The sequence below is a fragment of the Manduca sexta genome, chromosome 23, assembly GCF_014839805.1.
Source record: "Manduca sexta isolate Smith_Timp_Sample1 chromosome 23, JHU_Msex_v1.0, whole genome shotgun sequence".
In the NCBI taxonomy this organism is placed as follows: Eukaryota; Metazoa; Arthropoda; class Insecta; order Lepidoptera; family Sphingidae; genus Manduca; species Manduca sexta.
In genome coordinates, this window is record NC_051137.1 from 8,731,804 (window position 1) to 8,756,476 (window position 24,673).

The 24,673-nt window shown below is 36.1% G+C and overlaps 2 protein-coding genes across 2 annotated transcripts in view; one reads left to right on the top strand and one right to left on the bottom strand.

Annotated features, from left to right (window-relative positions):
* Positions 1-8,793: 8,793 nt before the first annotated feature.
* LOC115446005 (collagen alpha-1(IV) chain) lies at positions 8,794-23,315 on the bottom strand. The gene is made up of 12 exons (XM_030172541.2): positions 23,098-23,315; positions 22,834-22,873; positions 19,146-19,436; positions 18,200-18,442; positions 17,576-17,797; positions 16,984-17,292; positions 16,208-16,675; positions 15,620-16,003; positions 14,358-14,814; positions 11,765-13,282; positions 9,824-11,055; positions 8,794-9,736 (listed from the first exon to the last, which is right to left on the bottom strand). Exons 1-12 carry the CDS (start codon positions 23,292-23,294, stop codon positions 9,476-9,478), a joined length of 5,622 nt encoding a protein of 1,873 aa, XP_030028401.1. The 5' UTR covers positions 23,295-23,315; the 3' UTR covers positions 8,794-9,475.
* Positions 23,184-24,673, top strand: part of LOC115446006 (collagen alpha-1(IV) chain) — a 50,913-nt gene continuing 49,423 nt past the window's right edge. The window contains exon 1 of the mRNA XM_030172542.2: positions 23,184-23,385. Coding sequence (XP_030028402.1) covers positions 23,293-23,385 — 93 coding nt within the window. The 5' untranslated portion in view covers positions 23,184-23,292. The remainder of the gene's footprint in view (positions 23,386-24,673) is intronic.

Sequence of the window (24,673 nt, forward strand, 5' to 3'; positions counted from 1 at the left end):
TCAAGTCACTCAAATTTTAAAACTGTAGGTCTAAGTACACGTAAGTTATATTTAATTAAGGTCAGGTGGGGCAAGTGCGCCGACGGGGTAAGTGCACCTGCCCTAAAAAAATCGAAAACTATTGATGTTATACAATTACCGCAATCTTATATCTATGCTACTAACTGAAATGCAGTTCCACTAAAAAACACAAATAGCTCTGTTCATTTTAATACGATTTATTCGCCATTTTATTTTAAGTGTCATTTAGACCTGTAAACCATAGAGTAAATAATATACTACGTAAGAAGAGGCGGCACTTAGTACATTGAATTTGAGCTCACGCACACATACATGAGCCCAGTAAAGTTATATTTTGTACCAACATTACGCAGAAAAAATGACACGCAAGGCTGCCAACTTACTATAAATCTGCTCGTCTCTAGGGACGTTCCTTATTCAATCGATATTATCGATAATTTTGTATCGATAGCTTTATATCGATAAAAATTCCTGACCATAAATCTTACACTGGTATAAATTATGATTGAATTTAGAATATTAAAAATAAAACGTCCACATTTTTTTATAATTCCCTTTATTTAATTAGAAAATACACAATATTATCACGTGAATTTCTTATGTATAAATTGTATTATGTTTAGGTCTCCTACTCAAAAATTCATTACACTCCAATTTTCCGTTATTTATTTCCAATTTTATATGGAAATTGAAAAATTTGATAGCTTACAGATATGATCTTTTTCCATCCAATCAAAAATTACTATGATACAATCATTGCAAGGGCAAATTCATAGATGTCGCACGTGCCTTTTTTGAGTAGGTTAATAAGCATAGAATTGAAACTCCATAATCTAGAATATTCTCTTCAACGACTACCTGAGTTTGTAAATTTGAATTAAATATATATCACTTTTATGTAATGTTTTAAATCACAATATATATTTTCTCTTTCCGGTGTGGATAAAATGGAAATTTAGCCATAATTATGTTTGACTTTGAGTGCTTTTGTATGCCACAAACCTCACATTTTTATACACATTAATTCTTTTCCCCATTCTCGCACACAAAATAAATAAACTACACAAATGTAAACAGAATTAGAGTCAATATCTCGGAATAATAAAAGTCACTATCTCGTAACACACACTAGACAAACCTCCTTCCTTCAAGAAGAAATATACACGGAACGGAGAAGCAGGCTCAACTCAACGTATTCGGCATAAAACTTACCTTATTATTTAACAAAATCGCAATTATACAAATTTTTGCAAATAAACTCCAACAATGACAAATCTACCGTCAATAATGGCGGCAAATTATCAACTATCATGGTAGCCAACATACTTTCTAATTTTTTTGGTTTATTATGTTGGTACGAGATGTAACGATCAGACGTCCTTTTGTCAACCAAAACTAAACTTTATGTTACGGCATTAAGATATATAATCATTCATCATTACACAAAATGTTCTAAGTGTCCACCCCCTGCTGTAAACCTCAGAACAATGACAAGCATTGAAGTAATACTATGACATTTGAGTGTACTCTGTCTTTGACAGCAAGAAATTTAATTGTGTTGCGATGCCTTCTGACATCTTATCGATATCGATAGATGCTTTGTCTATCGGCTATGGTAAATTCACAGACCTGCTAAAATAAACACTTTTCGGTCAGTCAACTACAAACCGTTGCAAAATGCTATTTTAGATAAAGGTTAAAAAAAAAAATATCAAAACCCTAATTTGGTATTGAAGTACCAAATGAGGTCTGGGTATATAAAAGCACTAGTTAAGAAGCTGTTAAATTACAATAAACTATAGAACTAGCAGCTTTCTTCGAGCTAAATTTTATCAAATTTTTATTTGCTATTTACAGCAGTTTCCATGCCTTCCGAAACATCATTCACACAAAAATGGTTAAGCATTTAAATTATTAAATTAAGAAAATGTTAGAAATTTCGGAAGGAATGGAAATCGCTGTAAGTAACAAACAAGAAATCGGCTAGAATTTCGTCTAGGAGAAAGCCAGTACGCCTTCTGTTCTTTTCTGACTTTCTTAGCGATTAAAAGATACCCAAGAGGTGTGATTTGACAGAAGCTACTAAAATGGGACAGTAAAATAAAAACACAGCGGTATCATTCATGTCACATATGTTTGATAATTTATTTCAATGTTAATAAAACTTTGTCAAAATGCTTAGAGTAAACACGGTGCTGTTTTTTCCAATGCCAATTGGGACGAGCTATGGCAACGATCCATTTTTGCCTCATAGCATCATCTGTGGGTAATCTGCAATGAAACACACTATGAAAATCAGATAGTTTCCTCGACCCCAGCCTTCACGCACGGTTTCCAAGTGGCTTTTACCATAACACCACCGTATATTGAAAGTAAAAGGCAATTTATGCAAAATAGTAAACTACTATATATACTAACACCTATGTTATCGACAGAATATGCAGCACAACACTCAACACGACTACGTAAATTGGTAAAAATTAAAAATACATAATAATGACTGGATCGAATGGCCAACAGCAGATAATAATATCACTACAGCATAATAAAGTATAATTAATAACACTTTTTGCACTTATGTACAGGGTTTAAGGCGATACCTCAAGGTCCATTTTCATACATTTTGTTTCGGCTTTAATCTGGGTAACTAAACAAGTATTGGCAAGTAAAGAATTTAAATTCACGTCTAGTTAGTGATTAGTTCTCGCAGTTGAAGAAAAATGTAAAAATAATTAATAATCATGGATATTTCTGCCTTTAAAATTTCGTCATATTAAATTTTAAAGGCCGAAATATCCATGATTATTAATTATTTTTACGTTTTTCTTTCAACTGCGAGAACTAATCACTAACTAGACGTGAAGTTAAATTCTTTACTTGCCAATACTTGTTTAGTTACCCAGATTAAAGCCGAAACAAAATGTATGAAAATGGACCTTGAGGTATCGCCTTAAGCAAATATATTAGGTTTTTTGTTTACTCACCGATGGAAGCTGATGATTTCAGTTTCATTTTCTTTACGAGAAGAATGAGATTTACACCCCACAATAACACAGGCCATTGCTTGTTCCCAGGGCTATATTTTACTTAAACAGTACTGTGTATTTATTAAAATTAACAACAAAAATATTACACAAGATGTAGCCACTTTTGAAAAGCACGCGCTGAAGTATAACGTAACTAAATTGTGTGGGCGCGTTTGTGACATTGTTTTGAGATTGGCAAGTTGGAACATTTGACATTTTATTTGCTTTTTAATTCGGCATCATAAAGAGGACCAAAGGTAACCATTTGATTATTTTAAAGTGTACGCAAGCCGACCTTAGCAACATAATATTTGTCTCGTTCTTTTCAACGGTTTTGGCCTATTTGAAAAAATAGGATAAGTATATGAGGGTAATTTAGATTCCTTCTATGCTTGTTCTTGTTCTGAGCTGTAAACAGAGATGACCCCGTGAAAGATAACATCAAATATTTCAAGATATTTAACATATTTCTGTAAACCAGTTTTTTTGTACTCAAGGTATTTTGTTTTGAGCCGACTTAAATAAAAAGGTGTATTAGTTAATTCGTCAGATATTTGTTTGTTTTAAATGGTTCGTTTTTACAAAAGAAGAAATGAGAAATGTTATAAGGTCAAATTCTAAGTTTTTGAGTTATAATGCATTCAAAAATGTTAATACCCACATAATTGTATGTTTTTTTAGTTTTTAGAAATAAAATGGATTTCGTATTAAAGCTACCATTTCTTTATAACAACATATCCGCACATAAAACTCTAATATTAATACCTAAATATAGCAAAAAAAAATAGGTAAAAATGGAAAATGGATTTCGTATTAAAGCTACCATTTCTTTATAACAACATATCCGCACATAAAACTCTAATATTAATACCTAAATATAGCAAAAAAAAAATGGGTAAAATGTTTTGAGGCCCTGATTTACAAATATATGGCGCACTTGCCCCGAATTTGATTTGACAGCCATAGTTTGTTATAATATTGAGTTATAAAAAATTATCCAAGAGCAATGCGGGTAAAACTTATTTTTCTATGGACTAAAATGAGTGTTTTCTTTATAATGTTTAATATTGACGTTTTTTTTTACACAGGCGCACTTACCCCATTTCCGGAGGCAAGTGCGCCTACTACCATCTTTTTTTACTTTGAGCAAAATATTATTAAATTATTGTCTGATTTCCTTGAATGGCTATAGGTCGTTATCACAAAATACCAAATATTGTTAAATTAATAAAATTACATTCTTAAGTCAGTACAAAAAGAAATTATTTTGCATTGAATCCAGCTATGATAATTTTATGGCGCACTTACCCCGACTGACCTTATATATTAAATTTTTATAGGATTTAATAATCTGAACACAGAACACTTCGGATCCCGTACAAAATAGCAGCCTCACTCTCATGTTAAATGTTTTCCCGTAAGTGAATGATAATTGCATGATTCAATAATCAGTTTTTTTTTGAGCCAGGAAAGCTTGAGATATTTGTGTTGAATTGCCCCACAACAATAAGCCATATCGCAAAACTGATCCTACATAACCATGGTAAGCTGTTAGTGCTGTTAGTTCCGAGGCTATCCTACGTATATTTCGCAACGCAAAGACGAATTTATTTATTCTGTTGCATACGGATAAAACGTGTAATTTCCAATTGCAATGCTCACCAACAGAAATCCCTAAAAACTTGATGTGGTCAGTTTGTTCTAATTGTTGGTCGTAGTATTTTAAGGATAGATCTTTTGTCGTCATTTTATAATTAGAGAATTCAATGAATTTAGTTTTAGTTAGGTTTACATGGAGAACATTTAATTTCAACCATTCAATTACATCAGATAGAGTTTTATTCGCTACAATTTCATGATTGATGGTCTGTCGGTGTTTGTTAGGTATAATTATATATATACCATCTGCAAATAGGATGAAATGAAATGAAATGATTTATTTGAATCTGTAAAATGTTATGCATTATTTAGATTCCGTCAATATTAACTCTACCACCAGTTCGGAAAGCAGTTTTCACCAGAGAAGAACGGGCAAGAAACTCTGGTGTTGCTCTTTTCAATCAGTGTAGGGTAAAGACTACAGTACATGATAAAGTAAGAAGAAAAAAAAAAGCATTGGTGATTTACATTATTGGGAAGATCATTAAGATAAAGCAGGAAAAGAAGTGGTCACGCTACCTTGCGGGCTCCCCTTGTATTTTCTTTGAGCGTTGACTTATAAGTAGTGGATATAAGATTTTTGTTAACACGGTTTATTACAACATGTTGGTGTCTGTTTGATAGGTAGGTTTTAATCCAGTTTAGAGCTGGCCTCCCTAATACCATAGTGTTCACATTTACGAATGAGTATAGCGTAATTAACGAAGTCAAAGGCTTTCAACATATCTATCTATCTAAAATAGTACAGTCTCAGGGATCCCATTATCTATGTTTTCCGTAACCGTCTTCATCAATGTAAAGCCTGCAAGTGTAGTAGATTTATTTTTTTGAAAACCGTTTTGTTTTTCTTTAATTACTTTGAATTTGTAAAAAAAAATTGAAATACGTGTATGCATTGCCTTTTCGTATATTTTAGACACTGTAGGGATCAGAGTTATGGGTCTGTAATTAGCTCTTCTAACGAATTGTCTTTCTTATATAACGGTTTGACTATAGAAAGTTTTAACTCATAAGGAAATATTCCTTAACTATAGGAGAGATTTATTAAGTACGTCAAAGGTAAAGATATATTTTTTGCGCACATTTTTAGTACATTGGTCGATATGGAGTCATGCCTACCGACTTTGTCCTTTTTAAAGATCTTATAGTTTTTTCAATTTCAGTTGGGGTACAAGGGGATAAGAATAATCACTTTTGTGCATTTTGTATGTTAGGTAAGTATATACCTAACGACATCATTAAATATCATTACAGCGATTTTCTGTGGATGTCATTGTTACATAATATTCGTTGAAGGCATTTGCTATATGAATAGGGTTAGTAATTATTTTATCTTTGTATGTAATGGACTCTATGGATTGGTAATATTTCATATCAGCTTTATTTTTAATTAAATCCCAAGAGAGAATTTTCTATATGTTTATTATTTGTATTTCTTTTTGCTTTGAGTATGCATTTTTAGGTAATTTATTATACTGAAAATATGCTTGTTTATTTACGTCCGACTTATCTATATAATAATTGTATCTTAGTTTCTTTTTGGTCGTACATGAAACTCTGAGACCTTTAATAATCCACTGTGGACCTGAGGAATTTGCATTAATTTTAACCTTTTTTGTGGGAAAACAAAGGTCATAGAATAAAATTAAAGTTTTGTAAAACAAATTGAATGATATATTCGCGTCAGTTTCATTGTATACGTCGGACCATGTCAAATTAGCCATGGTTTCTATGAACCTTCGCAAATTTTCTTTACTGTAATCCTTTTGCATTACATACCAGTATTGTAGTCTGTTTATCAGTATCTTCACAATACTGTGAAGACGCGCAATGCGCCCGAATGCATAGTGTCGGCAATTAAAGATTTCTTTGAGTTTGTTCAGCTATATGTATGTGACAGCCTGTATATCAATATTTTGCTCAAATATTTTGTTACGAGTCGTTATCCTAGCCGATGACATCGGGCGTTTCCGGGAATATTCGACAAAATAATTCGAAGATATGTCTCGCGGCGACTATTGTTCTGAGCTCAGAACAAGAACAAGCATAGAAGGAATCTAAATTACCCTCATATATTTATCCTATTTTTCAAATAGGCCAAAACCGTTGAAAAGAACGAGACAAATATTATGTTGCTAAGGTCGGCTTGCGTAGGTACACTTTAAAATAATCAAATGGTTACCTTTGATTATCTTTATGATGCCCAATTAAAAAGCAAATAAAATGTCAAATGTTCCAACTTGCCAATCTCAAAACAATGTCACAAACGCGCCCACAAAATTTAGTTACGTTATATTTCAGCGCGTGCTTTTCAAAAGTGGCTACATATTGTGTAATATTTTTGTTGTTAATTTTAATAAATACACAGTGCTGTTTAAGTAAAATATAGCCCTAGGAACAAGTATAAGGTTTTGAAAGAAAATAGAATATAGATGTTAATAAATTATTATATTCAGTTTATAAACCCCAACACTCTGATCGTTATTCATATAGATTTGTTAATTGAGCTATCAACCTTTAATACTCTGGCAGCACAACAGCATAAAGGAATAACGATCAGAGCGATGGCAGTTACAAGTTGACATTTAAAAAAAAATATATATAAAACGAAAAGAGAATGGCGAGAGGGATTCCGCCGTCTGAACTGGAGAAGGAATGGTTGTTATGTTGAAATAGTTTAAGTATCAGTTTTGTCTCTAAGCCAGATTGGCAATTTATGTTACAATATATAAGTTCAATATAATTAAATACTTACTAATAGTGCTGCTGTGGTTTAATTATTTGGAACGGTTGGACTGCTTACTACACAAGTAATGGCCTGCGTTAGTGTGGGGTGTAAATCTCATTCTTCTCGTAAAGAAAATGAAACTGAAATCATCAGCTTCCATCGATGAGTAAACAAAAAACCTAATATATTTGCTTAAACCCTGTACATAAGTGCACAAAGTGTTATTATTTATACTTTATTATGCTGTAGTCATATTATAATCTGCTGTTGGCCATTCGATCCAGTCATTATTATGTATTTTTCATTTTTACCAATTTACTTAGTCATGTTCAATAGTGTTGTGCTGCATATTCTGTCGATAACGTAGATGTTAGTATATTTTAGTTTGCTATTTTGCATAAATTGCCTTTTACTTTCAATATACGGTGGTGTAGTGGTAAAAGCCACTCGGAAACCGTGCGCGAAGGCTGGGTTCGAGAAAACTATCTGATTTTCATAGTGTGTTTCATACAATGTGTTTCATTGCAGATTCCCCACAGATGATGCTATGAGGCAAAAATGGATCGTTTCTATAGCTCGTCCCAATTGGCATTGAAAAAAACAGCTCCGTGTTTGCTCTAAGCATTTCGACAAAGTTTTATTAACATTGAAATAAGTTATCAAACGTATGTGACATGAATGATACCGCTGTGTTTTAATTTTACTGTCCCTTTTTAGTAGCTTCTGTCAAATCACACCTCTTGGGTATCTTTTAATCGCTAAGAAAGTCAGAAAAGAACAGAAGGCGTACTGGCTTTCTCCTAGACGAAATTCTGGCCGATTTCTTGTTTGTTACTTACAGCGGTTTCCATTCCTTCCGAAATTTCTAATATTTTCTTAATTTAATAATCTAAATGCTAAACCATTTTTTTGTAAATGACGTTTCGGAAGGCATGGAAACTGCTGTAAATAGCAAATGAAAATTGGATAAAATTTAGCTCGAAGAAAGCCGGTAGTTCTATAGTTTATTGTAATTTAACAGCTTCTTAACGAGTGCTTTTATATACCCAGACCTCATTTGGTACTTGAATACCAAATTAGGGTTTTGATATCTTTTTTTTAGCTTTTATCTAAAATAGCATTTTGCAACGGTTTCTAGTTGACTGGCCGAAAAGTGTTTATTTTAGCAGGTCTGTGAATTTACCATAGCCGATAGACAAAGCATCTATCGATATCGATAAGATGTCAGAAGGGATCGCAACACAATTAAATTTCTTGCTGTCAGAGTACACTCAAATGTCATAGTGTTACTTCTATGCTTGTCATTGTTCTGAGGTTCTGAGACTACTATATTTTAAAATGCCAAGAAAAACAAATAAGTACACTTTTAAAGTTCTTTTATTAAGTAAAATTTCTTTAGCATGCTAAGCGTTAATCTATCTACAATGGCAGTGCTTACATAAACATTTCCGTTAAACATCCGACCGCATTTTACTCGGCTTTTACAAGAAGAAATTATGTATTTGCTTAAAATTTTGGGTTGTAGAAAAATAAGAATATGTATTTTAAAACTTTGTTGTAACAGTAATAATAGAAATAGATACTCGTATATACAATTAGCAAATCTACATTATCACAAATGCAAATATAAAATATGTAAGTATGTGAATAAATGAGAGTTTTATTATGTGACTAGTGATTACTTATTGTGAAAAGTTAAACAATTTGAAATAATACAATAGCCTAATGAATGCGTTACTATCCTGGATTCATTAAATTACTTTATAAATACACTTGTAATCTGAAGTTTATTATACATTTTTTTGTTCTAATCTTAAATTGCTTTGGCGTATTCATTGCTATTAAGGAACTCAACATTTTTTTGTTTGATAAGTAGCGATAAATTAGTTACTACCAATAACATAATTGGATCGTTCTAATGCACTCTTATATATTATGTACTATCTACTATATCTGACCTCTGAACTTAAATTTATGCAATGTCGCATTATGAACCAGTCACATTATTATCATTTGCATACCAATTTTAAATTCTATATTGCTAAGAAGTATTCTTGATACACACTGTGCAACGAGACACACGTTCTTTTAGATGCCCTGCTTTAATTGTTTGTCTGTCCGGCATAGCAAACTGCTGGCTATCCTCAACGGTAGTAAGCCAGAAGCTGAGTTTATCGGCAAAGTGGTGACAAGTGCCGCCTTCTCCGTTACATTCTATAAAAGGTATAGCACGGAAATCTTCTAAGCAAGATCCGGGGCTGGCTAGAGCTTGTCCTCCTCCTTGGCCACCTGCTCCAGTATGCTGTAAAATAAAAACAAAATAAATGCATAATAGTATCTGTTTATAATCGTTAACGTATCGGTAAAGTTAAATGTATGCAATAATTACCATAACGAAGCTGTATCCTATCCATAATTCGTTCCAACCGCTCGGACAAGTAGGAATGTCTAATGTCTGACTGTGAACCGCAATAACATTTGATGGTACTTCACACACAACGCATCTTGATATATATTTCGCAATGTCGTTTCCTGATACCGGTGTCATGGGTATGGGTTCCCCAGTAGACAACCAGTAACTTCGATCGTTACGACTTGAGTAGTGGCAAACATCATTAAGATCGCAGAACAGGAATGGCATTGTACTGAATTTTCTAACGCATGAACCTGCATATCCAAGATCTTGATTATGTGATTTCTCATTTCCATCTATATAAAGCAGGGAATATCCATCCCATAATTTCACGTGTCCAGAATCACACTGAGGCACTAAATCTCTTTGACTATGTCGGACCAATAATATCCCTGTTAAATAATCGGTCCTTGCACAAGGGGCTCCTGCATCTCCCTTAGCACCAATTTGACCAGTCATACCTATCTCACCCCTTTCACCTTGGAAACCTTGGATTCCTTGCATTCCCATTGGTCCTTGTGGGCCTGGTAGTCCCATAGGGCCTCGGTCTCCCTTCATTCCTGAGTTTCCTTGGAAGCCTTGTGGGCCAGGTGGACCGTCTCGTCCTGGTGGACCATTCAATCCAGGCATTCCTCGTGGGCCCATATCTCCCTTTGGTCCCTGAACAACAACTGCAGGTTCACCTTTATCTCCTTTAAAACCTATATCTCCTTGTAGACCCATTCTACCTGGTAATCCTCGAGCTCCTGTCTCACCTTTCTGACCCTGTAGTCCAGGGTTTCCTGGAATGCCATTTAATCCACGATCACCCTTATCACCTTTTTGTCCGTCGATTCCCGGTTGTCCAATCGGTCCTGGTTCTCCTTTTTGTCCTGGGAAACCAAATCCTGTTGCTCCTTTGTTGCCTTTATCTCCTTTAGAACCTCTCTCGCCAGGGAATCCTCTTTCACCAGTCTGTCCCCTTTCTCCTGGGACTCCCGCAATTCCTTCTCGGCCTAGTTCACCCTTTTGACCTTTTTGTCCTACCGGGCCAGGCAACCCTGGTGCACCTGTTTGTCCAGGAAGACCTGGCAAACCTTGGTCTCCCTTCTCACCAGGCGCTCCAGGCATACCCGGTCGCCCATGTTTTCCAGGTGTCCCAAGTACACCCTTTTCACAGAAACCTTTTCTTCCAGGTTGACCCATTGGACCCATAGGTCCCATATCACCTGAAAAAAGTGTTATAATATGAATGTTAGAATTTCTGCATATAATAATGACTTAAAATATTTTTTTAAATTACGCATACCAACAGAGTGGGTTTTTAACTAGTTAAACTTCGCTGTAACTATAAGAATAAATTCGTAGTAGACTTTATATCCTATCTATAAGATTTAAAAGATTTACATTCCTACTTGCGTGTAATGTTATTATAATCTCGAAACTTCAATTTCATTTATTATGTTTACGCGATTGTTAGAAAAAACATATTCCTGACGGCAAACAAGCACGCTCTAACGAAGTCTGCAGTTGCTGCACATTCGGAATAAGTTTCCAGTCACTGACCTTGACTAGACCAGCTACAAATCATTGCCAAAGAACACCGATTCCTACCTAGGATGATTCGCGAGGCTATGGATTAAAAAAACATCCAAATTATTGTAATTTGGAATAGAGAAGATGGTCAGAAATTTGCACAAAACCCAAGGAAACAACCGAAGACTAGAAATAGGAATTTTTGTGTGTTAATTGCCACTTTAGATTATTTTTAATAGGTGGTTATCCGTAGCGGATATTAGCGTATAAGTTTTATAACAGGTCGAGACAGATGTAAGACAATCCACGCAGAAAAAGTTACGGGCGCAGCTATTAAAGTATATCAATAAATATTTCACTTTATAACAGAAATTGAAATAGAGAAAAACGACAATATTTTACCTTTTTCTCCTATCATTCCAATTACACCTTGAAGTCCCTGTGGACCCGGGAAACCTTGATCACCCTTATCTCCTTCCGGTCCTTGAAGGCCAATAAAACCTTTTTCTCCTTTGTCTCCTTTAGCTCCAGCTATACCTTGTATACCCATATCTCCTTTATCTCCTTTTATGTCCACAGACAAACCCGGAGAACCGCGTTCTCCTTTAGGCCCAGTGTAGCCCTTAGGTCCGATGGGACCCGATGGACCTATTGGACCCTGCTCTCCTTTTAATCCATTGAGACCATTTCTACCAGGAAAACCCATTTCACCTTTGTCTCCTTTTTGGCCTTCTAGACCTGGTGAACCCATTTCGCCAGGTGATCCAGGCGTGCCCTCTAAGCCAGGTATTCCAGGACGTCCTGCTTCGCCAGGCAGTCCTGTGTTACCTTTAAGTCCTTGTATCCCCGGACGTCCCTGATTACCTTTCAACCCTGGAAGACCAGGATTTCCATTCAATCCTGGCATACCAAGATCTCCCTTTTCTCCAGGTAAGCCTGGTAAACCTATTCCAGGAATACCTGCATTCCCTTTGTCACCTTTATCACCGTTTAAACCAGGTAAACCAGGTAGCCCTTCGATACCACGTTCACCTAATTCTCCTTTCTGTCCTTTATCAGAAGCAAGTCCTGGCTCACCTTTAGGTCCTATCATCCCAGGAAGACCCATGTCACCTTTTAGTCCTTGTAAACCAGGTCGGCCTGGTAGACCTGGTCGTCCAGGAAATCCTTGATCCCCTCTCATTCCAGGTGCACCATCAAGGCCTTTTGGACCTGGTGCGCCAGGTGCCCCTGGATTGCCATTATATCCTATATCGCCTTTATCTCCTTTTCGTCCCGGCTCACCGTTTATTCCTGGTGTACCTGGTAACCCAGGGCGTCCTCGTGCGCCGGGGAAACCTTTAGGTCCCTCTGGTCCCTGTAATCCAGGTTCTCCTTTATTACCGGGTAATCCGATAAGTCCAGGTTTACCAGGTGCTCCCGGAAAACCTTGCTGACCTTTAGAGCCATCCCTTCCTGATGCTCCGGGGATACCTGGGACACCAGGAGGACCAACCGGCCCTGGTTCTCCTTTACTTCCAGGTGGGCCAGAGAATCCTGGTCGCCCCATTTGGCCTTCGTCTCCTTTTTCTCCACGCAAACCTATAGCACCTGGTGGTCCATCTTCACCAGGCATACCCGGTTCTCCTCTAAAACCTGGCTCGCCCTGACGACCAGGTTCACCTGGAGAACCTTTTGGTCCAACTATAGATGGTCCAACTTCTCCTTTATCGCCTTTAAGCCCTGTAACCCCTGGGAAGCCTCTTGCGCCAGTTGATCCTGGAGTTCCCGGAGAACCAATCGGTCCAATATCTCCTTTTTCTCCTCTAACTCCAGGAAGTCCACGAGGTCCAACTGGCCCTGGTTGACCAATTATGCCTCTTTCTCCTTTGTCTCCGGTTTTTCCTGGATAACCCTTGTCACCTTTTTCACCAACATCACCTAAAACAAATTATATTTAATTAACCATAATTTAAAGGTAACGATAGTCGAGAGTGGAACCATAGAATGTCATACTACGTAGTGAAACGGACTGCTAAGACGAGGGTCACAGGTTCAAAATCTAAAGCATATACATCTACCTTTTCTAAATTATGCAGTTTTTCTACAAAAATGGTGTTACAAAGAAAGAATCATTTATTGTCACATAACAGGTATAAATAAAAGGTTTAATATCAAGTTGCATGTCTTCAATAGGAAGAGACTAGGGTCAAATAAACGTGGGTCCATTAAAACAAGTGTTACAGTCCGATGACCATAGCTCGATGCCAGTCTGAGTACGTCTAAAATTTTTGTAGGGGTTTATTTGTTTTTGAATATGTAAAGTAAATAATTTTATATTTTATTTCGTATTACACGAAAAGTATTGTTTTTCGTCTCAGCTAACAGTTATCATTACTGTAAATATCCCAGTAGAGTTTATTCTTGTATTTACATACAAAAATAGGTCCTTTATTGTTTATAAAGTATTTTAAAATGGGGTGTAAAGAGAACTGAAACAAGGCAATTTAAACGCCTATTATTTACTTTCCAACTGTGTCTCATAGTCAAACAAGTTCTCTAAATCTTATTGTAGATATCAGGAAATGGTTATAAAACTTAGAAATGTGCAAGATTTATATAAGTAAGTTTATATGTTCCATTAAGAGTATCCAGAATAAAAATTTCATAAAAATACCTTTCTTTCATAGAAAGAATAGTTTTACTATCTCATAAAATGCATCAATCAATACCCACGACTTGAAGAACATCATCTTTCAACTAACCCTACACACTGTTTTGCTTGACCCCGACGTAGCGTTAGCTGAACCGATACCCGATTTTTTTAAATTTTGCAATAACAAAATTGTGTGCACTACATAATCTAAATCAGTGCTACTATTTCATAGTAATATAATTTAGCTTTAATTTGAGACCTTTATAAATTAGATGGTATGACGTCACACTTGATTAATCGTCCTGCGACATCGACAATAGCATTTGCTATTAGAATAAAGAAAGTTACGTTTAAAAATACCTGGCAATCCTTGAGGTCCTTGTTCTCCTTGTTCACCTCTGTCACCCCTTGTTTGTTCCGTCAAACTAGCAGCACATTGCCCTGGTTGTCCTTTTACGCCCTTCAATCCTGGAGTACCCTTGTCTCCTTTCGCTCCATAATCCCCTGGTGTACCTTTTTCTCCTTTAATAGATATTCCTTTATCTCCAGGTCTCCCATCTCTGCCAGACTGTCCTGGTATACCCTCAATCCCAGGAGGACCCATTACGCCTTTTTCTCCTTTTTGTCCAGGCATTCCCACAGGTCCAGGACGTCCCATAGGGCCATCCCTTCCTCTTTCACCTTGAGGACCACGTGAACCTTTAGGACCAGGATTTCCCTTTTCCCCCTTTGGACCTTTAATTAGATCATATGGTATTATAGCACTATCTCCTTTGTCTCCCGGGGATCCTATGGGTCCGTCGTCACCACGATCACCCTGCCAAGTAAAGTGAGTTTTAAAAATGTTAACTTCCTATTTTTTATATTAATTTACCAATGGTGGGTCGCTCGTGTACAAGAGACTAAATACGTAAGTACTACCACCGCAATTTCATGTGTATCAGTGCCGAATGTGGCAAAATATGTTATAAGACAATATTTTCATACCCAGCGACATATTCACGCGAACATGACCTCGAGCAATCTAAATATTACTTTATTATCAGTTCAGAAAACAGTTCTCACCAGAGAAGAACAGGCAATATATTTATTTGAATTAAGGCCCTCCACACGCTCACCCCTGGGCAAATGGCTTCAAGCATTCGATCCATACATTCACGAACCCATAACATACGGGCTGGATTATGTAAAAAAAATTGAATAATTTCTTTAAAAATCATTTTAAGTTCTGAATAAAAATTTAAAACAACCATTATATCACTCATAAACTGTAAATATATTACTTATAACTACCTAATAGTGTTGGTTGCGAATTAAAATTATGGATATTTTAGGACGAGGTGTCAATCAACAATTTTACTACCACTTTGATTATGAAATTATTTTTTTCGTGTTGTTATTAATAATAAGCACATGAAAAATTTTAACAACTAAAGTACAAATAACATATTGTAGAAATATGATGTTAATCTTTTTTTTCTATATTACGTAAAATAAATTTCGAATAGATATCTTTACTAAATATAGTTAGTACGCCGTTTTGCTGGGCCATAAAATGGCAAATAAAATTACACATTTATTTGCACTTTGTTCCTAAGTCATCTGCGTGATTAATTACTCACTGGTGCACCAGGTGATCCAGGTAAACCGTTCAATCCATCTGATCCTCGTTCTCCAGGAAGACCTATTGGACCTTGAGGCCCTCTTTCTCCACGTTCGCCTTGTGCCCCATCAGAACCTCGATCACCTTTTTTGCCAGATTCTCCCGGCCAACATTCATTACATTTTCCACCGATATCTCCTTTTTGTCCAGGATTTCCAGGCATGCCATTGATACCAGGTCTACCTGGTTCACCCTTATCGCCGGGTGGACCCATTTCTCCTGGGGCACCGGGTGTTCCCAGACTAGAGTTACCGGGAACTCCTCTGAGACCAGTGTAACCTTTCTCCCCCTTTTGTCCTTTTTCGCCAGGATAACCGGGCACACCACTGTCACCTTTCTCGCCCTAGGAAACAAAAACGAAAGATCATGACGTATTTTTATAATCAACTTAATCACAGGTCGAGCAATATATATGTATTGTTTGTGTGTGTGTGTGTGTGTGTATTTTTTGGAACGTCATTTATCTGGAACTTAATTTTTTTTTATGTTTTAACATAAGTCTGAGATAATCACTTATTGTGAAGGGATTAAATTCTAAAAATCTTACAGGGATCGATAGTCCATCCTGTCCTTTGGGTCCTCTTGGGCCTTGTGGGCCCACGGCACCAACATAGCCTCTAGGTCCAGTTTCACCACGTGCACCATTAAGACCGGCTTCTCCCTTTTCACCTTTTTGCCCAGCTGGCCCTTCAATACCTGGATTACCAGGTTCACCCTGACTTCCAGGTGGTCCCATGGGTCCCGCTTCGCCTCTTTCGCCTGGTCTGCCGTCAGTCCCTTTTGGTCCTGGTGGACCGGTATAACCGCGTGGTCCCTGTGGGCCAGGTGGTCCCCGCGATCCCGACAGACCTCCAGCAGGACCAGGTACACCTTTCAATCCCCTTGGTCCGGGTTTCCCATCTCTTCCTGGTTCACCTTTACTTCCATGTAATCCTGGCAATCCAGGCATCCCATCCTCTCCTCTATCACCTTTTTCACCCCTTGGGCCTGGTGCTCCATACATTCCATCTCGACCCTAAACATAAAAGTGTACAAATGGTAAATAAAATTAATAGTTACAGCTTTACATAAGATTATGCTCCCGTAGTTTGATTTATAAAAATGAATACTTTTCAAATAATGGTAAAAAGACATGTAACGGTTATGATATGTATAAGTTATGTTTACAGATGATATAAATGATACTTTATTGTATATAAGCATTGCTTATAGAAAGCGAAAAATTATAGTATTAAAATGAGTACAATACATTGAGATAATTTTTAAAATTCCAATTATTTTTTAAAACCGTTTTTCTGATTCATGTGTTATATCTTTACATACCCGTTCGCCGGGGTTTCCTCTTGTACCCTTTTCTCCTTTAGGCCCGATATTGCCCGATAAACCCGGTTCTCCCATCGCTCCAGTATCTCCTTTTTCACCCATGCGACCTGGTTCTCCTTTGTCACCTTTATCCCCCATATCTCCTTTGGTACCTTTGACTGCGATTCCTTTATCTTTTTCCACAGGTAAAGTAGGTGAAGTACAACCTGCACCCCGATCACCCCTATCACCGCGTTCTCCTTTATCACCTCGAATAGACTCCCCCTTAGATCCTTTAGCACCTTTGTCTCCTTTCCCTCCAGTAAAACCCTGCAGAAAATATTATATAAATATAAACATATTATGCTATGATTCGTTTGGAGTTTGGATATTTTGGGAATTAAAATAAATATTTTTTTTCCGGCATAAATATAATGTACGTCATTCTGTAATGCCTCTTAGTTGTTCTGAACACGCATACACTACCAAGGAAGTGACAAAGAGATTTTTTTTTTGATACAGTAGATACTCATATTTCAATTTATTTATAACAGTATAATGATAGATAACCTATAAACTAATAAAAATGTAGGTACTCATAATGTTTACTGACCATTGGCCCTACGGCTCCTTTAGGACCCTGTAAGCCTGGAGGTCCAGATGGTCCCATTGGGCCTTGTCTACCCTGCATGCCTTCTGTTCCAGGTTCACCTTTTTGACCTTTTGGATAACGACCCATATGAGCTGCTTCACCTTTATCACCTTTGTCACCCCTTGGCCCAGGATAACCCCTAGGACCTTGATATCCCTTTGGGCCAACTTCGCCGGGCACACCCTGGAATTAGTTATATTGTAATTAATTTTAAATATATCTTAATAATTGCTAATATTATTTCGAATAACAATTCTTAGAAATCATCATTGTTCTTAATGCCAGCGTACGATATGTTAAATTGATAAGATGCTGGATTTGGTTATAAGTATTCGAATTAAAGTATCACATTTTTTTATTTATGCCATTGAGCATTGAAACTCAGAGAGACTTGAGGAAAACTTTAATCTGTCTTTAGACCGCAACAAAATTAATCAAACAGGAAGATAGGGTGGAGTTGGATTATGCGTCATGAAGCTTGTAGGCTAACTGGTCTTTCCGGTTGTAATACAATTCGTTTAGTTTTTTGCGGAGTAGAGAATTTTCTTAATTACAATTTTCATATTTTTTAGTTTTATTACTCACATCTGTTCCATTACAACCATCTCTACCAGGAATTCCAGGAATACCAGGTTCACCTTGAGGACCTGGTTGGCCAATTATACCAGTAAATCCTTGAGCGCCAGGCTTTCCTCTGTCACCTCTGGGTCCACGTGGCCCTTGTGGCCCCATCTGACCCTTTTGACCTTTAGGCCCCTGAGGACCCTCTGCACCCTCATGACCAGGAAGGCCTCTGATACCTGCTGGACCCGGCTGGCCTGGGAAACCCTGTTTAGGAAGTCACTGTTTGATACACATCAATAAAATTATCCTTCGTCCTTAACTTCACATATAAGCTTTGTTAGATCTAACCAGTGTTTAGAATATCACGATTTTGTTACCTTTTTATAACTATGTCTAAGGGATGATTGTTTATCGAATGGGATAACATTGGAATTTTCTCATATTTTCTGTACAAAATAAGTCAAAAAAGCATAAGTAGTAATATTCCCATTAAAAGTTATATTTTATTATTTGGAGTAAGTACCACCAAGAACTGAATTACAAATCTGCGTAGTGCGTGGCGCTCCACTGCGTTATCATCCTATGACAATAAATGTTAAGTCTCATAATGATTCAATGGGTACTACAATATAGCTAATTCAAAGCTGAGGAACACAATAAATAGTGCTTGCACAATGCTGATTGGTGGCATAAAAAGACATTGCGATATAAATGGAGGAACTGATGAGCTTTCGATATGAGACTTACCACTTAAACGACGGAAAATAAAAAATAGGCCCCAAGACAAAACATAAATTATTTCATCCTTACAACAACGATTTAAAATTTATGTGTGTTGCATTTTATCCGATAAATAACTATTATCTCTTGAATCATGATTGAAATATCAGCCCTAAAATAACTTTCTAAAAATGTAGTGAGACACTTTCAATAAACAATAGCTGTAAAATAATTAAAAATAAATTACTCTGTTGCCCTTTTCAGCGAAACATTTTGGCACACAGCAACCGGGGGCCGTGCAATTGCGATCCACTGCAGTGGTGCGTTGCCTTGTAACCGGATCATACACTGCGAAATTAAGCCCTGAGGCCTGTCGGGGCGGTGGTGGCGACGGCTGCGGCGGCGGCGATGGCACGTCTATCCTTCCCGAAAGACCATACGTGTCCGGTATTCTATTTTCCAAGTCTTGTTCTTGATAGTCCCCTGAGTCCCAATCATTAGCAGACCAACTCTGGGGGCCTCTCCAGCCATCTTCTTGCTATAATTAAATGTTATAATTAATATAATGAATGTGAATAAAATAAGTAAGTACCTACCTATTATATAAACACTTATTTAAGGTGCAGTGCCTGCGTGGCCAGATTATATTTGGTGATAAAAAATGTTTCTAAAGGATTTTTGTCGTGTATATATTCACCCTTTGGTCTACAAAGGGTTAGGCTGATGCGCAAAAATCTCACAGTTTTTGGCTCTCCGACCAGGGAGTTGAACCCAGAGTAACACGACTGACAGGCCATGTATGCTGCCGCTAGTGTTTAGATAATTAATACATACTTATTTCGAAATTGGTAGAGCAACACTGTATATTTGTGTAACTACGTAGATAATTGTCAAATAACCGTGGCGGCGACGTTGGTGAGTGAGATTGCGAGAAACTCAATTCCCCCACCCCATATCTAATATACGTATACATTTCCTTTTTTGCATGATTTTTCCTGAATTGGAAGTGTTTATGGGCGATGGAGATTATTTAATATTAAGTAACCCATATACTCGTTTTCAGGCTTATCTTTTAGAAAATCCTTACTAGGGTTATTGCAGCTGTTCAAACCTAGCAATGTCTACAAGTATTTAATAGCATTGTGACCGTCCGCGTTATCCAGCTGTAAGGCTAATTTTTATTATCCTTAGTCCACTTGTACGAAATATCTGTCTATAAGTGTTTAATAGCATTATGACCCTCCGCGTTACCCGGCACTAGGTTATTTTTTATCCTTATTGGATTTGTACGAAATATATATCTAAAAGTGTTTAATAGCATTATGACTGTTCGCGTTATCTGGTATTAAAGTTATTTTTTATTATCCTTTGTCGACTTGTAGGAAATAAGTAACTGTACTAGCGGATAGTCGCTTAGCGATTGTTCATCACTGCTTACTCTACATTATGTTATTTACAGGCTACTGCAGCTTACTGCTTATAGCGGATCTTTTTTACTGCAGCTTACTGCTTTTAGCGGATTACTTTTAGCGGATACATTTTTTCAATAAAGACGCTACAATCGCCTTCGATTTCGCTATAATTGCCTTCGATTCAGATTGCGCGATTTTAATTACGATACTTTTCGCGTTATAATTTCGCTTTTTACGACTTAAATTCAACCTACAAATTTATGTATTTGTTCAACAAACAAACATTTTAAATTGATTGCCTTATCATCTCTTATTTTATAAACAACTGAATTAACGAAAATCATCAAAATTAAACCCGTAGGACGAAAAAATAGTTGAAGAGCATAAAGTAATAAGATATTCTTGCCTCGAATAAATGGTGATACCTACAGTACAGTATAGGCCTATACTGAACTTACTATTATTATACGTACCTATTTTAATAAACAAATATATAACAGGGTTACTTTTTTTTAATTGAACGTGATAAAACTTACACCCTAACTACAAAAATTATACTACTGAAATACTGACATGAATACACATAATATACATTTTAAAATTGTACTTTGTAATCTTTCAGTAAGCGCATGCTTGTTATTTTACAATATCATTAGCACAAAGATACTATACAACCAACAAACATCACGTCTATTTCCATTTTCAGGGGCAGGCACTAGGCAAAAATAATATTTAAAATTTTTGCTAGCTATTTTAGGTCCCCATAGGAACGAGTGTATTGCTATTTGCGGCCAATAATACATACTTCAAACTGATACTGAGCAGATAAACCAAATATCACTTTGCCGTACCCGGGAATCGAACCCGAGACTTCAAAACAGTAATCACAACAAAGTATGCGGATAATGCGAGATAATAATTTCCGTAAGGAATGCCAAAGCATTCTTAATTGCACCAAAAAATATTTTTATAGCCATAATTATTATCATTGAAAAATTAAGTATATTTTCTAATATCACCTCACCTAAAAATCCTCTGCTAATCTACCCATCACGCCAGCAGCCGTTGGCCGCGTGCATTGTATTATAATTATATAGGTACATTGAAATTATCTATAACTAAATGAAGAAACTTTGTACTCATTTTGAGCATAATTAAATTAAATTTAGGAGGACAGTCAAATTGGACACAGTTAAAGTTTATAGGTATGGATAGAAATGCAAAAAGCTAAAATTTATTTTAAATTATACTAGGAGATGGACAAGTGGAAAAATATCTAATGTGTGATGAATTTAATCTGGTGGTAATGATAAAATAAAAAATAGTTGTTTGTTCGTTCATAATATCTGGTATAAGTTACGCGACCAATGATCAAAGTTTAATTTGATACTTAGCCACTTGCTGTGTTAGCATATTGTTATAATAATAGTAAACGGATACTAGTTGTTGCGCACGTTTGCATTACAGACAAAATTGGATTCCACTAAATTCCAGTACCTACCTAATATCATACCTACATGTAAATATTATAATAGTTATTATGTATTGTACGTATATCGGCGACTTTTCGATTAAATTAATAATTTAAATAAAAAAATCAATTTACGTGTATTTTGCTGCTCTCACAATGGATGCAAATAATATCATAATAATACTATAATATATATAACAATCTAGTTATGGATATCAAAGATTGTAAAAATATTGACTATAAATAGTGAATATTGCATTTCATAATATTAATATAGCTTCTCGGATAATTTCATTTACCATATTATATACCACTTGCTCATTGATTTTCGGGGACGAAGTGGGAACTATGATAATATTTTTATAAGTACACAAAATTATGATATATTCATATTAAAAAATAAAACAAAATATAGGTAGGTGACTTCTATACCTATCCCTAGTTAGAATTGTGCATCCCACTTCGTAAAAAGTAAATGTATTATTGTTAATATTAATTCCAGCATAATCAGAGTATAATAAAATTATTTTAATGACAAAACTACTTGCAGATATATATATAAATAAATATATTTTTAAAGCTTCCGCAGTTATTGTAACAGTAATAAATAAAATAATTATTATTATCGTACATAATGTATGTATTTAGTTAGTACATTTGCGCAATGCCCACGCATTACATCCGAGCAATGATAAACTTTGTCGGTTTTCTCCACGATTGCATTGTATATCGTTATTGGGGACAAGAGCAAATAACAAGGAAATGCTTTACTCTAATCTAGAATATTAAATGTTTTTGCCGCGAACTTTTTAATTTTGATAAATATTTTATGATATTATTTCATAAGTTTGGTCACCGCCAAAAAACCTCCAACGCAACGTTTGCTAATATTGACTCCTCAAGAAACTGAAAAACGACGATTGCAAGCGGACGAGCGGGTCAACTCGACCGCTGCCTCGACGTAATTTTAGCATTCCCAATTCTGCTCCGGTTTAGACGAATCAGTTTAGACAAAAAAATATAATAAAAATGATTTCTCAAAAGTTACTCACCGATTTTACTCCTGATACAAGTGCCAAAGCAGCTACCAACCTAATGATGAGATTTTAAATGAATCCAACTTACTTTTTAGCATTCAAAAAATACACACATTTTTAAAATTATTTATATAGATTTAAATTAAGGTTATAAAATATAAAGTTAACATTAACTCTTTAATTTACGTATTAGAAAAGTGTTTTGAACTACAAATCTTTAATTAAATAGTTTCTATCACTTTAAAAAAAATGTACCGAAACATATTTAGGAAGTCTTACCACAGTACGTAGTCCGCCATGGCACGAAGCGCGCTGCGCCTGAATCCCGTGCGCGCGCGCCGTTTGTGCCGGGATACTAAAGGAAAGAGGAGAGCTCGGGCGGTGGTCTGGTCACCCCCGCCCCGCAGGGAGCGGACGCAGCGCCTGCGGCCCCAGGCTGCTGCGAGGGCGCGCATCCAGTAGTGCGGCGCAGCCATGTCGGGCCCGGCGCGTGCGCGCCTCCACGCGCTTTATCTTGTGCCCGTCGCGCTTCTTCTACTCTTATGGAATCCTATTCCAGTTACAGCAGTAAGTAAATCTAAATAATCATACTACTTTTTTTAAGCTATACATTGCAGAAATTTGTATGATGTTTGCAAAGAAAAAAGACATCAACGCGCATACTACATTTGTTTTGTCTTTGTCCTCAAAAGATTGCTTATTGTTCCGAATTGTTGTATGTCATAAATCTGCGTTCAAGATATAAAAATATAATCATGGACCTACCTAGTCCATTGTGAGTGACTTTACTATTTAATAGTGTAATTTGTTAAAAGGAAGGACTACACTATAATATAACCCTAATTTGTTATGTAGTTAGTATTCATATGCATGCATGGATAACGATAGGTATATTTATATATATTACATTTATATGACATCGACAGCAGAAAAAGTAACTTTTATATATTACACATTAAATGAATTGTATGGTTATGTAGTGAGTTAAATTTTTGAAATCAACATTCATTTATTGACGTATCTCTTTATTTTAGATATGTATACTAAAATAATAATTATTATAAACGTACATGTAGTCCCTCATGCCTTCTTTAACTCTTCATCTACGCCCAAAGGGGTAAGCAGGGACGCAACTGCGCTTCTGTATGTGGTGGTACTAGTGTACCACCACAATTAACCAACATCCTTCTTTTTCCATCAGTCCTTATCTTGCTCTAATAAGATGTTCACTTAATACGCGTTTTCAAATAAGCTGTAAAAACTATTTGGGTTAAGCTAGCTGGCTCTGTTACGTTTCTTTTTTTTAGGCATCCAAGCTCTGGCAAATTTTATTAGGATAACCCACTTAAAGTCTTTGAGTCTTCAACAATCTGAAAACAATATAAGACTGTCTTATCAAAATGGTAGAGTCACACACTTAACACAAATAATACATAGTATAATTTTTCTACGCATGGAAGGGCCTGACAGACGGTGGTAGTGTCTGTCTCAAAGAAAACTAACATGAGGTAACAGAGAAGTGTGGATTTTAGTATGATGAGTTTTATTTCAGTAGAGCCAAATACGTCTCTCCCTTCTTTACTCTTTATTTTGACCTCTAAATGCGATGCATGTATTAATTATCCGAAATTACGTTTACAAACGATACAGATCGCTAACGATCAAATAGACTCACTTGTTTGTTTGCCGCCCCATGTTTAAAAACGTAGTTTACAATATAAGATATAGAATAGACTCCCCCATTCGATACGACGTATTGTGGGTACGCTATTATCCAATTTGAAATCAATAACCTCTGATTAAGTGGTTTATCGACATCATATATATTAAGGCATTCGTTACTTAAGAACTAGGT

Bases quoted from the DNA above. Each gene is read 5' to 3' on its own strand.
- LOC115446005 (XM_030172541.2), bottom strand. From the start codon at position 23,294: ATGGCTGCGCCGCACTACTGGATGCGCGCCCTCGCAGCAGCCTGGGGC. The intron at 18,443-19,145 runs GTAATTTATTTT...CTTCCTAAACAG, and splicing joins TCGCTGAAAAGGGCAACAGA to GGTTTCCCAGGCCAGCCGGG. The intron at 11,056-11,764 runs GTAAAATATTGT...CACTTTTTTCAG, and splicing joins TGGAATGATAGGAGAAAAAG to GTGATATGGGACCTATGGGT.